Source organism: Cucurbita pepo, chromosome 15, assembly GCF_057944985.1.
Source record: "Cucurbita pepo subsp. pepo isolate OVF chromosome 15, ASM5794498v1, whole genome shotgun sequence".
NCBI lineage: Eukaryota > Viridiplantae > Streptophyta > Magnoliopsida > Cucurbitales > Cucurbitaceae > Cucurbita > Cucurbita pepo.
Window position 1 is genome coordinate 9,715,176 of NC_141812.1, and position 17,125 is coordinate 9,732,300.

At 34.7% G+C, this 17,125-nt stretch overlaps 3 protein-coding genes across 3 annotated transcripts; 1 reads left to right on the forward strand and 2 right to left on the reverse strand.

Moving 5' to 3' along the window:
- Nucleotides 1-2,285: 2,285 nt before the first annotated feature.
- On the reverse strand, nt 2,286-5,066 carry LOC111811906 (adenylate isopentenyltransferase 5, chloroplastic). Its single transcript, XM_023698961.2, has 2 exons — nt 4,944-5,066; nt 2,286-3,410 (listed from the first exon to the last, which is right to left on the reverse strand). Exon 2 carries the CDS (start codon nt 3,382-3,384, stop codon nt 2,482-2,484), a length of 903 nt encoding a protein of 300 aa, XP_023554729.2. The 5' UTR covers nt 3,385-3,410; nt 4,944-5,066; the 3' UTR covers nt 2,286-2,481.
- A 2,818-nt stretch (nt 5,067-7,884) lies between these two features.
- On the forward strand, nt 7,885-11,641 carry LOC111776259 (NEDD8-conjugating enzyme Ubc12). Its single transcript, XM_023655662.2, has 6 exons — nt 7,885-8,078; nt 9,095-9,208; nt 10,164-10,272; nt 10,624-10,702; nt 10,782-10,898; nt 11,145-11,641. The coding sequence occupies exons 2-6, from the start codon at nt 9,100-9,102 to the stop codon at nt 11,280-11,282; spliced, it is 552 nt and encodes a 183-aa protein (XP_023511430.1). The 5' UTR covers nt 7,885-8,078; nt 9,095-9,099; the 3' UTR covers nt 11,283-11,641.
- Nucleotides 11,642-14,105: 2,464 nt separating this feature from the next.
- On the reverse strand, nt 14,106-16,366 carry LOC111811458 (arabinosyltransferase RRA3). Its single transcript, XM_023698316.2, has 2 exons — nt 15,817-16,366; nt 14,106-15,485 (listed from the first exon to the last, which is right to left on the reverse strand). The coding sequence occupies exons 1-2, from the start codon at nt 16,009-16,011 to the stop codon at nt 14,367-14,369; spliced, it is 1,314 nt and encodes a 437-aa protein (XP_023554084.2). The 5' UTR covers nt 16,012-16,366; the 3' UTR covers nt 14,106-14,366.
- Between the last annotated feature and the right edge of the window lie 759 nt (nt 16,367-17,125).

The window sequence follows — 17,125 nt, forward strand, 5'->3', positions numbered from 1 at the left end:
CGACCATAGCTGTTGGTTTATCCTTTGGAAGAGATCTTTCTGTTCTGTAGTCCTTTGGTCGTGTGATGGCCACGCGCAAGTTCCCTACTTCAAAGGTAGTAGTTTTGAAACATTTATGAAACGACAATAATAATAATAATATTTCCAACTTTTAAAAGAATAGTGACAATTTTAAAAGAAATGAGAAAATTAAGGAGTATATTTAATAATTTAATTTAGTTGAACATACCTAATATTTTAAAGTGACAATTTTAAAAGAAATGAGAAAATTAAGGAGTATATTTAATAATTTAATTTAGTTGAACATACCTAATATTTTATTTCTATCTTTTCACACACAACCGGAGAAAGGAAAAGATTCTTCAAAGGTCTCGGGTCTCAAAAGTGTATGATAAGTGCCGCCAAAATCCAATACTGCGGAGAAAATTAAGTGAATTACTCCAGACACAAAGTACGTAAAGGTGTAACTTCCCCACCAGAACCTACGCCCCAACCTAGAGTAGCTAGGTGGGGAAGTAAAATTGATCCTTGTTCATACATGCGCTTCTCAGGTACGAAATGAGCCACTTTGAATAGGTTCATTGCTTCGGCCCAGAATACAATTAATCCGGCATGGGCTACATGAGCCCCCAGTAGTTTACCGGATAAATTGATAAGTCGGGCATACCAAACGAAACCGGTAGTTTCTTCGTCACGACCAGCTAAAACTAAAGTTCCATTAAAGAGCATTTCCACGGGATAGAACCTCCTCAAGGCACGAAAAAAGAAAAAAAAAATGCACATAGTTGAGATGTTTGCTTTAAATCTCACTTCTTGTTTTGGTCCTTGTGTGACAGTTTTTAGCAATTATTAATGGGCCAAATTCAAGTAGTTTGTTACTATAGAACTTAATAGGCCAATTTAACCTAATTTTAAAAGTTTTTGTTCTCTAAAATTCGGGTCTAATATTAATATTATTTTTATATTTCCAACGTTTGTATTTTGGTTTATACAGTTCTATTAAATTTCGGAGATATTTATGTTGTTACGAGACATTATCATATTAAATATATGACGTGTTTTCACTTACACGATGTTGAGTTAGTACATTATCTAATTGTACAAGAAAAGTAATAAATGATTATAAAGGGCATACAATAAAGTGTTACGTGATACAAACAACACCATGAATACAACTCAATTGGTAAAGACGTTTCAGCTCATTTTAACGTTTTAAACTTGGTTCTAGATTATTCAAGGGATTCTTATAGTTAATATTCGACCCGTTTAAATCAATTAAAAAAAACATAAATTCTATTATTATTATTTTTTATTTTTGTAAAGGCACAAGGTTCTTAAAATGTTTTTGGATAAAACTTTTAGTTCTATTTAGTTTTTAAATATTTATAACAATATATAAATTAAAAGGCATCTTGAATTTAAGATCAAGAAATCAGAGTGGCGCAGCGGAAGCGTGGTGGGCCCATAACCCACAGGTCCCAAGATCGAAACCTGGCTCTGATAAATTCACGTAATTTTATCGTTCCTTTTCTATTCTTTTTTAAGTTACTGAAATTTACTAGCGGGCCCACCAATATACGGAATTTTTTCATTTTTTCCGCCGCCAGCTATTTATTATTATTATTTTAATTAATATTAAAACGCAATTATTTGCTTTATTGTCGTTTCTGTAACATTAGTTTGAATAATTTGTTAATTTAATTATACGTATCAACAACTATAATATACATTTTATTTTTTACTATAAACTATTAAAAATTGTAAATTATATTACCATAATAAACCAAATAGAAATTAATCTATTTATAAAGATAAAATTTGATAACATACAAAAATGATAATTTTTTTCTATTAATAAATTAATTAGTTGAATCAGACAAAAATAAAATACACAACTTAAATAAATTAATCCAATTAACACCATAAAATGTCAAAAATATTTATTATTACACAAATAGAAAGTTTCTTATTTTTATAAATATACTAAAAAAAGTCAAGTCAAAAAATTTTATTTCCGTGAAAATGAAAAAAATGACTTAAAATATGGAAAAATTGTTTATGAAAATTTTGGATAATTCATTGTATGATTAGATTTCGAATGCGATTGTGCTATACTTGAGTGAGCCTAAAAGAAAATTTTGAAAAATATTTGAAACGATCTAAGAAAGTATTATTATAGATTAGCAGATGCTTGAACAACATAGTGATAGTTTATAACAACTAAGATAGAAATAACATGATTATACATGCTACAGACAACATGTTTTGGACAAGTACGACTATGATGGTATTGAGATTTATAGGTGTAATGCTTACCTTTGGAACAGATTATCTTCGAACAGTTGATCTTTATTTTCTTTCATATACGAAAGCTGTGGTGGCCTTTGGAATCGAATTTCAACGACAAATCCAGTTTGTGATCAGACCTAAAGCTGCGAATGTGAGAAATAGGCCAAATCCGATCGCGTTGCAGCCGAGATTCTACTTTGCTTTCAGTTCTCCGTAACTGCTATTAGTGGTGAATCCGTTTTTGGTCATTGTTTCGATCCGATAATCCTTGTGCTCTTTGTTGAGGAATTTGCTGACAATCTCCAAGCTCGGTTTCAGAACCGTATTCATCCAGACATCCGCCGTGTCTTCTCCGCTGTTTTCGAACACCGCCGTCGCGTCGATTCGGTGGATTCCCCAACCTAACTCGTCTCGGAGGCGGTGAATTTTTCCGCGTTGACGGAGCGCGAGAGTACAGGTGTTATCCTTAATTTCTTGAATCGCAGATTTCAGCAAACTATCGTCATTTTTCTCTGATTTGAAGTAACTATCCATCTCTGGAGCGCCGATTGCGCGGCGGATTCCGCGGCTATAGTCGGCATTAGGAACGTACATCTCTCGAACCTCTTCCACTAGCCCTGCCTCCACCATCTGATCCACTCGCTTCGAAATGTACCTGTTCAGAACTGGCAGAGCAACATCAGTCCAGACAAAGCAACAGTCGAATCGCGAACGGAAATCCGCAATCGGATTCTCAACCAGCGCCTCAATGTAGTTGTTCGATCCTCCAACGATGATAGGAATTCGTCCGCGTCCAATAATCTCAGCGATTGAATCTTCAACGAGACGGCAGAACTCTGCGGCCGTCAAGTCGGCGTCCGGATCCTGGATTACGCCAAGGAGATGGTGAGGCACGCCGCGGCGATCGGATTCAGCGATCTTGTTGGTGATGATGTCGAGGCCTTCATAGAACTGAATCTTGTCGGAGTTGATGATCTCCGACGGGAAGAAAGTGGCCAAATCGACAGAGAGTTTTGATTTTCCAGTAGCAGTGCAGCCCATAACGAAAATCACTCTGTGCTTTTTGTTGCTCCGGTACTCAACGCTGTTGTTCATCTTGTTGATTTGCCCTTAAATGTTAACTAAATAACAAAAATGCCACATTCAAAAAAAAAAATATAAAAAAAACAAGAAATTAATTAATTTTTATTAAAAATAATTATAATTACCACTCAATTATTATTAATTAATTTGTACTATTTTATTCGAATAATCTAAAAATCATTTTATTCGATAATATATTTTTATATTGAAAATTTAAATCGAACATAAATTAAAATATTTTATAATTAAAACAATAGGTTAAAAATTATGAAAAAAAAAGAAGTAAATTTGTGGTATTTTAAATTTACAAAACTGTTTGAAAAAATCTATGTTTATTTTTCATATTATATTAAAAAAATAAGACATATGATAAATAATTAAATAATACATACAACCATATAATATAAAGGAAGCACCTGAATATATATATATATATATATAATATAATTATTCTTTAAAAAACTAATAACAAAACTTAAATTAATAAAAATATTTCTAAAATTTATATTTGTCTATAAAAATATTTGAGAAATTCCAATTTTTTTTTTTTAAAATACGTTTAAACTTTCAAATTTTCATTAATACCCTAATTTTTAAAAACTAAATTTAAAAAATACCTTTAAAATTTTAAGATTAAAAAATATTAAAAATATTTTTGAAGTGAATATTATTTTTCAAAATTCAAAAATATTTTTGATACAGAGTATTAATGATTTATATTCGAAATTAAGGAGAATAATATTTTTTAAAGTTTAAAAATAGTATTAAAATTTTAAAAAAGGAATATATTTTTTATGAGATAAAATAGTTTCTAATATTCTTATTTATGGAAAGATTTAATTACAAAAGTTAGTGGCATTAATGTTTCATGCATGCATGTAACAGAAATCAAACACGTGCATGAATGAAAAAAGAAAAAAACTAAAAATGAGTGATGAATACCCAACAAAAATATAATCAAAGTCAAATTCTATGACGTCATAAATTGCATTGCCAAAAATTATTTCCAAATAACATTAATTAAATAAACCATATACCGTCCATTAATAAGATATCAATTATCATTAACGGTTGGTGGTTTAGTTTCCTACGTGAGATTAACAGCATGCCGTGTAAATTTTTTAAATCTAAATAATTTTGATAAAGTGATGCAAATTAGGAAAGAAATTTAAAATCTTAATATGCATTAATCTAAGACGGACTGAGATGTCATGATACTCTGAACTTTGTAATAGTTCGAGAACTCAGAGATCACATGAACAAAAGCAAGGAAATGCAAGAAAAGCTCGTGTCTCGGTCATTCTAGACATGCCCATAAGCAACAATTCGAGCAAGTAAGCTCGTGTGGGATTACGACCGAGACCCATGAAAGAATATTGAAAAAACACGAGAAACAAGCAAGTTGTTGAATATAGTAGAGAAGAGGGAGATGAAGTAAGCTCGTGCAGGATCACGGTCGAGACCCATCAAAGAATATTGAAAAAAAATAAGTTAAAAGTAAACTATTCAACTCAGATATTAAAAGCATAGAAACCGAATCTCGTTGAAAGCTGTTTAGAATGATTTTTTACCGAGATCAGCCTATAATCAACGATTTACGCAAGTAAGCTCGTGCAGAATCACGATCCAAACCCGACGAGGAATATTCAAAATAACACGAGAAGGAAAGAAGAGAGAGACATGAAAAAAGAGATCTTTTGGGAAACAGAAATTGATGAAGAACTCACCGTCACCCTTCCACTTTAAATAACAATTATTATTTATTATTATTATTATTTTTTTTTTGGTATTAAAATTTGGATTCTAAAAAAAATCTGAATTACTTAACAAATATATATATAAAAAAAATGTTTTTCTCTCCTAATTCATTGATCATTGCACCTTAATTCAACATTTTGTGCTGAAAACATTTAATTTCTTGAGAAATATCTATATATATGGCAACATAGTAAATGCGACACTTGTTTCATATGTTTTGTTTTACCGTATAGTTTAAATCTTATCTTATTTCCAAAATTTAAATTATATATTTTAATATATTTATTTCATCGCATCTTGCAAATAAAGTAACGTATAGTTATCGTTGTTGTATCAATCTAGAGTTCTTTCCGTTCCTTTTATGAATTGTGTTGATATGTGAACTGATCCTTGCTAAATATGGATATCTAGGGCTTGGAGCATGTACGACACGTTTCATTAGGGTAAATGAGAGTGATTTGTAGCAGGTAATCTCGAGATCAAACCCTTTTGCTATTTTTGCTTTCTAGACATCTCCTTTCATGTGTCGTATTTAGTTATGGATTTTTTTTTTCTTGTTAGGGAGAATTTTTTTTGTCTTATACGTGTCCCCGACCAAGACTTGTTTTTGGTGTTTCTCGGTAATACTTAAACGAATCTGTTGCGATTGTATTCTTACCCTTTTTTTTACCCGAAGTTTTGGTCTTGCCTCGACCCTAATTGGGACTCCTCGACACAGTATGTATCACTGATTTCAGATCTTCTATTTAGTTAGCCTTGTTGCGTGCAATCTCATGCTGCTTTTTTCGAACGCTCCATCAACTTTTCCTTTTGTTTTTGAGCATTAAAATTAGTTTTTTTTTTGGTATATTCTCGACCAATCGAGCTTTTCTTTTGTTGGGATTGTGCAAGTAGCACCTCCCGACTTTGTCGGTGGGTTCTACTTGTCCAGTATTTCCAAAAAATTTAGTTAAAGTGCAATCTATTTTGGTTACCCGCCTCTCTAGCTCTCTTCTAGTTTTTCCTCGATCACCCCTCTTAGAGATGAGACCGAGACTGAGGTGGTGTTCAATCACAAGTTCTTAGTAGATAACGATTCTAACTTTGATATGACGACAACAACAAATTTGTTTGGAGGAAGAGCATGGACATCAAGACAAGAAAAATGCATGCCAATGTGATACTTGTCACACACACTTCGATACCCGAGTCAGAGGGAGAGAAAAACCCAATAAGTAAGAGCTTAGAGTAGGAGAGTGTTGTTACCTCTCTTCGAGTTACAACAATGCATGTATAGGAGGTTCATGTTTCCCTCGTGAACTAGGTTAATAGTAGAACCGAACCGAATTGAACATAAATACCCTAGGTTGGGGGCAGCTCGAGAGAGCTAAGATTAGGCCAAGGCATAATCTTCTTCTTCTAATGGCTCAGTTGCTTCGAGGTCGATCCTACTTTTGCTCACGTCATTTCTTCGGATCCAAAATTATCCATAACATGATCAAAATTAAAACCGACTACAAGAACAGTAACGAAGTCGTTAGAATTCTAATTAATTTCTCAAATTGGTATAAGGATAAATTTTTCATGCGCTATAACGAAAAAAATGATTTACGTCAACTTAGTTATCGAACGATAGTTCACTCTTTACATCAATTAAAAAACCGTCCTATAATTTAATCATATTTAGTTATCAAAATTTATCATAATTTCTATTTATATTAATCATATTTTTCATAATTGAAAATTTTAATATTTTATTTAGTTAGAGAAAAAATAAATACAATCATACCTTTTTTTCATCTTCATCCTCATTTGATCCAAACGACGTCGTGTGGATTTAAAGTTATATTTTAATTAAAAATTAATTTAGTTTTCGACAACGATCAAATTATATATATTAATTTTTTTAAAATTTAAATTCTCATTATAATTAAAGCGAGAATATATGTCTAAAACTTAAACATGTCAAATCATTTTTTTCCTTAATTTTTATTTATTTATTTTAGTTTTAAAATTAATAATATAATAATTAATTTTTTTTTAATAATGGAATTAAAGTATTTTATTATAGTTTTATTTTTTTTCTTATTATTAATATTAAATACATTTTTTTTCAGTTTTTTTATGAGGTCAACTATATATACTTATCCTTCTTGGTATTCGTAAAATTAATAATTCTTTCCTTATTTGTCATAAAAAAATTAATAATTATATATAATTTATAAAATAAAATAAAATAAAATAAAATATAAATAAATATTTCTCATAGAAGGCAGGTAGGTCATACTTAAAATTAAATGATTTCTTGCCATATATATAAAAATAAAATTATTTTAATATTATTTTAACGCTCGAATTATCGTTTATAATTAATTAAAATTTTCAATTTTGTATTAATAAAATAATTTTAATAATGTCATATCGGATTCACCGACTTTCCATCTTGTATCTAATAGGTTTTAGATATATTATTTTTTTTTAAAATGTAAAATTTAGTTTATTTCTAATTTAAATCTAAAAGTTTAATTTTTTTTATTTAATAAATATAAAAATGTAGAAAAAAAAATATAATGAAATAACAATAATGATGCGGGTGTAAAATCACAAAGATGAGACGGGAAGCAGGAGATAGCTTCCGTTTCTGTGGTCCCTCCTTCACAGAAACGGCACAGTGGGTCAGTAAGTCGACCGAGCTGTCACTCACAGTGCCTACGTGGCGGAGTTTGATTGGTTTGTAGGAATGAAGGTGGAGTGAGTCTTTGATGTGGATGACGCCGGTCCGCAGTCGAAGCTCGAAAGCGAAGGGATCCGAATTTGGCCCTGCGGAACGTACGACAGAGAGAAAGAAGAGAGAGTTCTGAACCAACCATCCATCGCTCCTCCCTCTTTCTTTCTCTCTCGCTTTCTTCCGGAGCTTCATCTTCACCTTCATCCTCTCAAGAATTCGTTTGCAAGTCCTTCGAATCCAGGCAAGTCTCCATCTCCAATCTGTTCTTTTGATTCTTTCTGCTGCGATCGCGTCCTCTTTGTTTTCTTAAGCTTGATTGATTGATTGATTGATTGATCCAGGATTCAAGCTTCATTGATTTTGTGTTCGTTTTTATGCTTGTCGAATGAATCTAATCTTGATTACGGCTTGAATCATAGGTGTTGCAGCGTTTTGATGAGATCCTAATTGCTACGGTTTTTTATTTGATGTTTTATGGATTATCGTGCTGTTTGTTTTAATTGTTTTTTGATCCCGTGAGTCTTTTGCGTTGTCTATTTGCCGATTGGAAAGTTATAAACGAGTTTTTTTTATAAAAAAAATCTTTAGTTCTACCTTTTGGTTCCTGCGTTTGCTGGCATATGGAGCTGGATATCTAGTATTTACTATCTTATCAGCTATATTTTGTGATCCAGTTGATTCTTGGTTGGATGATTATGTAAACGATGTATTGGGAATACATGTGGCTTGAAAATGCGAGGAAACTTCTCCAAGGAAGTTTGGGGTTTCATTGGATATTATTATAGCAATTGTTAGTGTAATATTCTCATTTATTTAGGAATTCAGATTTTGCTTCATCTATGGTGTTCAGTCTTTGTTCTTTCAATTTACCGTGTTTGAAATTGCAGCAGGAGATACGTTTTCATCATCTGCTGTGTTATGATTTGATTTTATTTCATTCGTGGTGTTGTTATATGGCACAGTTGACTTTAATGGCATTAAGCCTGTACTGTCTTTGCTATTTAAATTTACTGCTCTGAAATCGCAATGAGGGGCTTCGTGCTGCACTGGAGTAATCCAATATGTGGTTCCGAGGGTCTAATTCCGCGGATAAAAGAGCTCTGTTTCCAAGGAAAAACGTTTCGTCATCTTCGTTGTTATAATTTGATTGGGATTAGTCATTCGTTCGTTCTACATTTCGAAAAAAACAATCTTTTTGCAATACTTTGATCTGGCAGTGCTGCGAATTTGATGTTCTATTTTTACGGTACTCTTCAGGAACAATGATTAAGCTTTTTAAAGTGAAGGAAAAGCAGAGAGAGATTGCACAGAATGCCAATGGAAAACCTCCTGGCAAGAAGCAAAGTGCAGGAGAATTGCGCCTTCAAAAAGGTTACCATTTTACTTCTTTTTCATTTACATCTTTGATGAAGAACTGATGAACTTGAAGCCATGATTCTGTGGTTTGTAGATTGTCGATCGTAGTCATTCTTTTTCTAGAGCTTTTTACGGAAACCCATTTGGTTTGTTGTATTTATTAGCATCCATTGTCTTAACTAAGGTTCAGATCAGTTTAGTGTAATGGATTTTTTAGATTTCACATATGATATTGCATTCCTCTTTCTGCTCGAACTTTATTGTTAAGTCACTTATCAGTCTGGAATTAGCTATTGTGACGTGATGAAGTTGAAATTCTGGTGGCTGGGCCCACTGTCTAAAGGTAAATTCGATCGATCAGATGAACCAAGAAAGGGGATTGACTGAGAAATAGAGCTAAGCGATCCATTGAATGAAGGGCAGGAATGAATGGACTAATCAAAAGGAACTGTTCTTACCTCAAAGGGAGTGCAGCCCCACGAGTGAGTTGCCAAGTGCCCCCTAGCCTAGAAGGGCTCTCATAGAACATAGAAGAGATCCTTTTGATAAATGCCTACAATGATTACCAGAATGAGAACTTGGAAAAAAGCACAAATCTTTTTCCCGGCTGTTTAGACTGTTTGGCTTAGTGTTCGTATCAAACTCTAAAAAGAGGTTGTATTATTTTACATTTTCCCAAAATCACATTCCCAAGCTTTGACCGCGAAGCGACGAGCTTACTCTTGGCGCACGCTCTAGTAGTTTATGTATCGAGGTCAACTAGAATAGCTTTTATAATCTGTGTGGCTTTGACCGCAAGAGGCTTTTTATCTTCTTGTGTTTTGCTTTATTTGCTGAGCTATGCAAGTGATATAAATATGATATGAACATCAGTTAATTTTTCTATTCACTGTGGTGTAATATGGCTATATACTCGTTTTATTTGGTCTCATACCTGGAGTTCAAGGCATTATTTGATTTTTAATTGTAGATATCAGTGAATTGAACCTACCAAAAACGTGTTGTATATCGTTTCCTAACGGCAAGGATGACTTGATGAACTTTGAGGTCACTATTCAGCCTGATGAAGGATATTATCTGTAAGTAGTCTCTTGTAGGCATTGTTTTTCAGTTTAGTTGCAATATGTTCTTCTCAAGATGAAATGCACGTGTTCACGTCACAATTCCCGAATCTCAGATGTGCATGATGCGTCTTATCACTTGAAATATTAGGAGCTGAAGATATATATGCATGGATGTCATATCATTTTTATCAATGATGCTTCAATGGAACTTTGCATTGGACTTGGTTCAACTGTATATATGCTGTGTATTGAAACACTGCTTTTCTTCATGTTTTAATCACCATTTCTTGGTTAAGATGTCTGTTCCTCCCCCCCACCCAGTAGCTGTTCCTCGGTTATGAACTTAATATGATTTCATGTTAACAGAGGCGGCACGTTTCTCTTCTCTTTCCAAGTTTCCCCTGTGTACCCTCACGAGCCACCGAAAGTGAAGTGCAAGACAAAGGTAACGATGCTGATCTTGTTGATTAATTTGTGTTTTCTTTTTAATATTTTGGAAGTAGCTGAACACATTTGACTTGCAGGTGTATCATCCTAATATTGACTTGGAAGGAAATGTTTGTCTCAACATTTTAAGAGAGGACTGGAAGCCCGTTCTGAATATCAACACTATAATATACGGATTATTTCATCTTTTCACGGTATTTACGATTGCACCGATGTCGAACTTACTACTTCAAACATTCAAACATTTATCTGTGTTAACATTTAATCACACTCATACGACTGGAATGGTTCTTTATGTGAAGTTTAGGACCCAAAATAAAAAACTCCAAATGCTTTTAAGAAATCAAAATGGAAATAGGCGCATAAATTTAAGGAACTGAATAGAGTTAGAATCTCAGTGGGGTTCTTTTAATCACATTTTATATTTTCTATTCTTGCAGCAACCAAATCATGAAGACCCCCTCAACCACGATGCTGCAGCTGTGTTAAGGGATAACCCGAAGACGTTCGAATCCAACGTGAGAAGAGCCATGGCTGGGGGATATGTGGGACAGACATACTTCACGCGTTGCATGTAGACTCTACGTGAATTGTAAAGTCACCAGATACATCATTCGAAACATGGGCTCGACGAGGTCTTCGAACTTCTCTGGTAAGGTAATGTCTAATGTGTTGAGTACTGTCTGATCACCGACGCAACACGAAATCCTTTGTGAACTTTGTTGTGTGTTTGCAGTATTGGTTTCCATGGAAGTTGGACTGGAAACTGAAACACTTATCTCTGTGTATGTATTTCCTCTAATTTATCTTGAAAAGACAGATTGCTCTTTTTCTATCAGTTGAAAGTATAAGGTATGTTTTTGGAGCCTCCCTTCTTTTCTTTATTATGAATGTAAATTTACTGAATTGTTGAATCATAATGATTTAATTCCTTATATATTTCGAGTTCGTAAAACCTTTGTTAGTTTCACATTTTGTGATCATCACAAGATTGGAAAGATTTTATCATTTTAATGATACAATGCCTTTTAATTTAGCATGATATGATCAAATTTCAACTTTGAGCTGTGGTAAAAGTAGTAATGAAAGTAAGAAAAGATAGAGGAGGAAGCATATGAACTAAACTGCCTATTAGGTTCAAACTCAACAGAAACAAACGTTGTACCTGCAAAATCTTCTGTGCCAAGAAGAGGTGAAATCTCTCACCTGGATCGAAAAAATGGCAGCAAAGAAGCGATGGAGCGGTTGTCGACATTCGTTCATTGACCGACTTTTCGACCCTTTTAGCTCCCATGGTGGCAGGCAGGCGTTATCATGGGAGTGAAGAAACAATGAAGACGTTGAGACTTACGATTGATGTATTGAGATCGATGTGAAGCAACTGGAAGTAGTTTGTACTCGCTTCTTCTCGATGTCGTATCCCGGAAAATGGGCACCGGAAAACTGGACGAGAAGGAGAAGAGAACAGAGATGAATCAGAAATCCCAACAAGAAAATGAAATGAAATGAAATGAGGAAGAAGAGAAGAAAAAAGCAAAGAATGTCTTGAGAATTTGGCAGTTAATTAAAAGATGGAAGCTTTGAAAGGAAACTCTGTCGCTCTTCCATTTGACAGTTTGACTGCCTTGCTGTTCTAAAGAATTTCATCAATTTTTTTGCCCCTTTTGATTTCTTCACTCTTTATCGCTTCATTTTATTTATTTTCTATAGGAATGGTTAGACGTTATCCTCTCTTGTTCATTTGTGTCGGTGCTCATGAAAATTTTGGAGGTCGGTCCCTATGCTCTGGCTCGACAGATGCTGGCTAACAATATTGACCCGACTTGCTCACCTACCGCCTTCAATCAACAAAAAGTGAAACCATCGAGCACATTCTAATGATGGGCTCCGGATCTAGGAGTTTCAGTATAGTAAATGAGTACAATAGGAATCAATCAAGGTTCTTTTATGGTAGTCCTGCTATTTGACTCGAAAAACGTTAGTCAATTCATAAGCATAATCAGGAGAGTCAAGATGAAATCATTAACAAAAACCACCAATCAATTCATAAGCATAATCAGGAGAGTCAATCAAGGTTCTTTTATGGTAGTCCAGCTATTTGACTCGAAAAACGTTAGTCAATTCATAAAAACCGCCAGTCAATTCATAAGCAATATCAGGAGCGTCAATCAAGGTTCTTTTATGGTAGTCCAGCTTAATCAGGAGCGTCAATCAAGGTTCTTTTATGGTAGTCCAGCTATTTGACTCGAAAAACGTTAGTCAATTCATAAGCATAATCAAGAGAGTCAAGATGAAATCATTAACAAAAACCAAATTCATAAGCATAATCAGGAGAGTCAAGATGAAATCATTAACAAAAACCCAATTCATAAGCATAATCAGGAGAGTCAAGATGAAATCATTAACAGGAAAACTCGGAAAAAAGGGTTGTAGAGAATATTCCCTTTTAACATATCTTAATTCTAAACTTTTCTTTGATGATGATTGTCTTATAATTTTCTTTTTTTTAATTTTTTTTTGATTCTGTCAACTATTTTAATGTGGTTGTTCTAAATATTGTAAAATAAGTGACAACATATTTGGTTGATTTAGGACCTACAATTATTTATTTATTATTATTATTATTTTTTGAATTTCACTGGATCTTAATTCGAAAAAAGTACTAAAGGACCGTCAATAAAAATATGGTTTTATTTATGAATTTGCTGCAGATAAATTGGCAATTTGTGGAGTGCTAATATTTTAAAATTTTTGAATGTATAAAACCAAATTAAAATCATATTATTCAACGTTAGCAAATATTGTCCTTTTTGGACTTTCATTTACGGAATTTCTCTTCAGGTTTTTAAAATATGTCGGCTGAGAAGAGGTTTACATTCCCTTTTTAAAGAATATATTTTGTTCCCCTCGCCAAATGACGAGAGATCTCACAATCCACACCCGTTGAGGACCCAACATTCTTACTGGCACGCCGCCCGGTGTTGGCTCTAATACCATTGTAACAGCCAAAACCTAACACTATCAGATATTGTCCTCTTTGAGCCTTGTGTTGGCTCTATAATACCATTTGTAGCAGCCAAAACCTAACACTATCAGATATTGTCCTCTTTGGGTTTTTTCTCAAGGTTTTTAAAAGGCGTCTATCAGGGAGAAATTTCCGCATCCTTATAAGAAATGCTTCGTTCCCCTCTCCAAATCAATGTGGAATCTCACAACGATGAAGCTGATCTGATATAATATAAGAACGCATGTTAAAAGTAGCAACTAAAATGTCCAAAGAGTATCCATTTTACCATACATAACCTTATAATATTTTCCTCCTTTAAGAACTTGTAATATTTTCAATATGCTAAACGAGTGACCCTGCAACAAAAAGAGCTCATCAAGATTCAGACCTTCCATGAAACTATGAACAACACCAATGGCAAAGGAATTGAGCCATAACAGTCTATCATTCATTGTTCATTCTGTGGCAACACTGACAAAAACCTTTTAAAGAGTAATTCTTTCCCTTTTTCCTTCTTTTATCAAATAAAGCATAAGAAAAACTACGTGAAGCCAACAATAATCACTGTGATTAGAAAAGAACAGGCTCCTCTCTTGTGGAGCCAAGGTTTTGTCCAAGTAAAATGCTGTGAATTGCAGAACATAAATAAAGAAGTTTACCAATCCGAACCGTCAGGGAAAGGGTTCAGAGCATCCTGCTTCCCGTTGACGTAGAAGTCGACCACGGCTTTCATTCGAGGAAACTTATCGGGATGGTAATTCACATGAACAATGACTGGCTTCAACTTTTTCAGATTATCATCCTTCCTTACAGTCTTGAATAGAACCTTGCTATTCATAAAAAGATAGAAATCCATAGTTCTTCTCGAAGCGTAAAGCCCCTCGTAGTTCGAATGCGAAGGGAAAAACAGTTCCTCATTGAAAACAGCCTGGTCCCATGAGTTACGTTCTTGAGAAAGACGTTTAGCCACACGATCTAAAAGCTCAATTGCAGGAACAGTTGGTCGAATATAGAAGAAGCCTGAGTTATAAACCCAGATTCGCATTGTGTGCGCGAATCGAGCCCAACCCATTGCAGGTTCCTCAAAGACATGGTTGTATCCATAAGCAGTTGCATTGTCATGACCATCGGTCATGGATTCGACATCCGAATCCCGATAAAGATGATTGAAAGGATTTTGCAAGTAAACAATATCGACATCAGATAGTAAAACACCATATCCTAACTGCAGAAACTCCCTCAAAATGCTGAATTTCGTCCCCGAAACAGCATGGTTCCCTCCTGTTCTTCCAATTGAATCAACTTTTTCATCAGGGTCTCTTTTATAAACTGGAACATCATTTGTTTTACAGAATTGAACAATTTCATCATCCAAAGCAACCACAAGATAATTAGGTATTCCTGCTTTCTTGATGGTAGTAAACCATAGTTCCAACATCACCTTCACGTTTGAATTCGCTACTGCGACTATAAGCTCTCGATTAACAGCAACTTTCTCCAATATATTTGCTAATCTTGGATTGACAGACTGATCAGGGATAACTGGTGGATTTGTTCTTACAGCTTTAACCGTTCCGAATGGCCCGGCTTTCGACTGTTTACCTAAAGCAAGAACTTGCTTCTGTGCATGATCTTTACCTTGCTCAGCTAACTTAAGCTTCTCCGTTAATTCCCTGATCTGTTTCTCCAGCTGAGCATTCTTCTCAGATGCTGATATAAACTCGGATTTTAACATGTCGATCCGTTCAGATGAATCGCACGAATTCGAATCGGCCTAGTGCACAACCAGTTTATCAAATTACTACTAGATCATGTCAATATTGCCTATAATTCTACAAGAAACTCATGGTATCATAATCTATAGCATTAGCATATGAATTCATAATTATGAACACCAGAGAACCAGAGAAGCATAAAAGACTTATGTTAACACATTCGAATAATCTGGTTATCATCCCATAAGAATCATTGATTTCAGCATATGATGGCTCATCAAATAAAGCAAAACAATTACAGAATGAAGCACATATGAACATTCAACAAGAGGCTCAAATCGAGAAGCGTAATGAAGAGGGAAAGAAAACAGGGCAAGTGTAAACAAAAACCTGGGTTATGAATTTGACGGAACGAGAATCACGAACTGAGAGAGCGCTCGATTTGAAGATCCCAGCAGGGAACAAGAACGCAAAAACGAATCCAAAAAGGACGCCGATAAATATGGCAGTCCCGACCTTCGATTTGCAGAAAATGGATCCTTGCGAGGAGTTTCTCATCAACGCCCCGTCTCTGCGGACATTCATGGCTTCCCGCTCAGCACAAATCGAAAGTTTCAGAGGGACCCAGAAGGACGAAAATGGCGATTAACCTTAATTGAAAGCTCAACTCAAGAACAGAGGATTTTGAGAATCATAAACAGCGAAATCTAAGAGTGTCTGAAGAAGAAAAGGCACCAGATCGGTGCTATGAAATTTGGGTCGATTTGGGATTCAGAGGAACGGAAAGTCTGCTGCTTCTACAGAGTTGACTTAGTAGAGGAGTTACGGAGGCTAGCAAAGTTTCATAGATTAGTATTGGTTTTCATCGTTTACGGTATAATTAATTGATGAGGGGGGATTGGGAAGGAACACAAGCGGTGGAATTTTCAAGCTAGGTGGCTGAAAAATGCATATTAATTATGTTTTGAATTTAAAGGTGAGATTTTTTGGGTCGCTTTCTTTTTTACTATACTCATTTTCTCTTAACAAGGAGTGAGTCAAGCCAACTTAGGATCGTATTATCTACGTGCTCAAGCCTCTGACCTCGATTTGAGAAAAAGGTTTTAGAAAATAGGGCCACATCGTTTTAGAAAGAGAGATTGAAAACAATGTTGTATGGCATGCAAGCAAAAGACAACACAAAGATTTAAATAACATATGACTTTTCAGGCCGGAAGAATTTGACAACTAGTAGCATCCCCTTATAGTACATTATGAGGCGATTCAGGTCTTGCAGGCCTATACGTGATTTCGCTGAATGGTCATACAAAATCTAGGTAAGAGGAGTTGACGACTGGTCGCATCCCCTTGTAGTATTCTATGTGTCAGCGAGGACTTTGGGCCCTGAAAGAGAGGTGACTAGGGGGTCCCACATCGATTGGAGACGGGAACGAGTGCCAGCGAGGACACTAGGCCCCAAAGAGGGTGGATTATGAGATTCCACATCGGTTGGAGAGAGGAACGAAACATTCTTTATAAGGGTGTGGAAACCTCTCCCTAACATATGGGTTTTAAAAACCTTGAGGAGAAGTCCGAAAGGAAAAACCCAAAGAGGACAATATCTGCTAGCGGTGGGCTTGGACTGTTATAAATGGTATCAGAGCCAAACATCATACGATATGTCAGCGAGGAGCCTAAATCCCGAAGGGAGGTGGACACC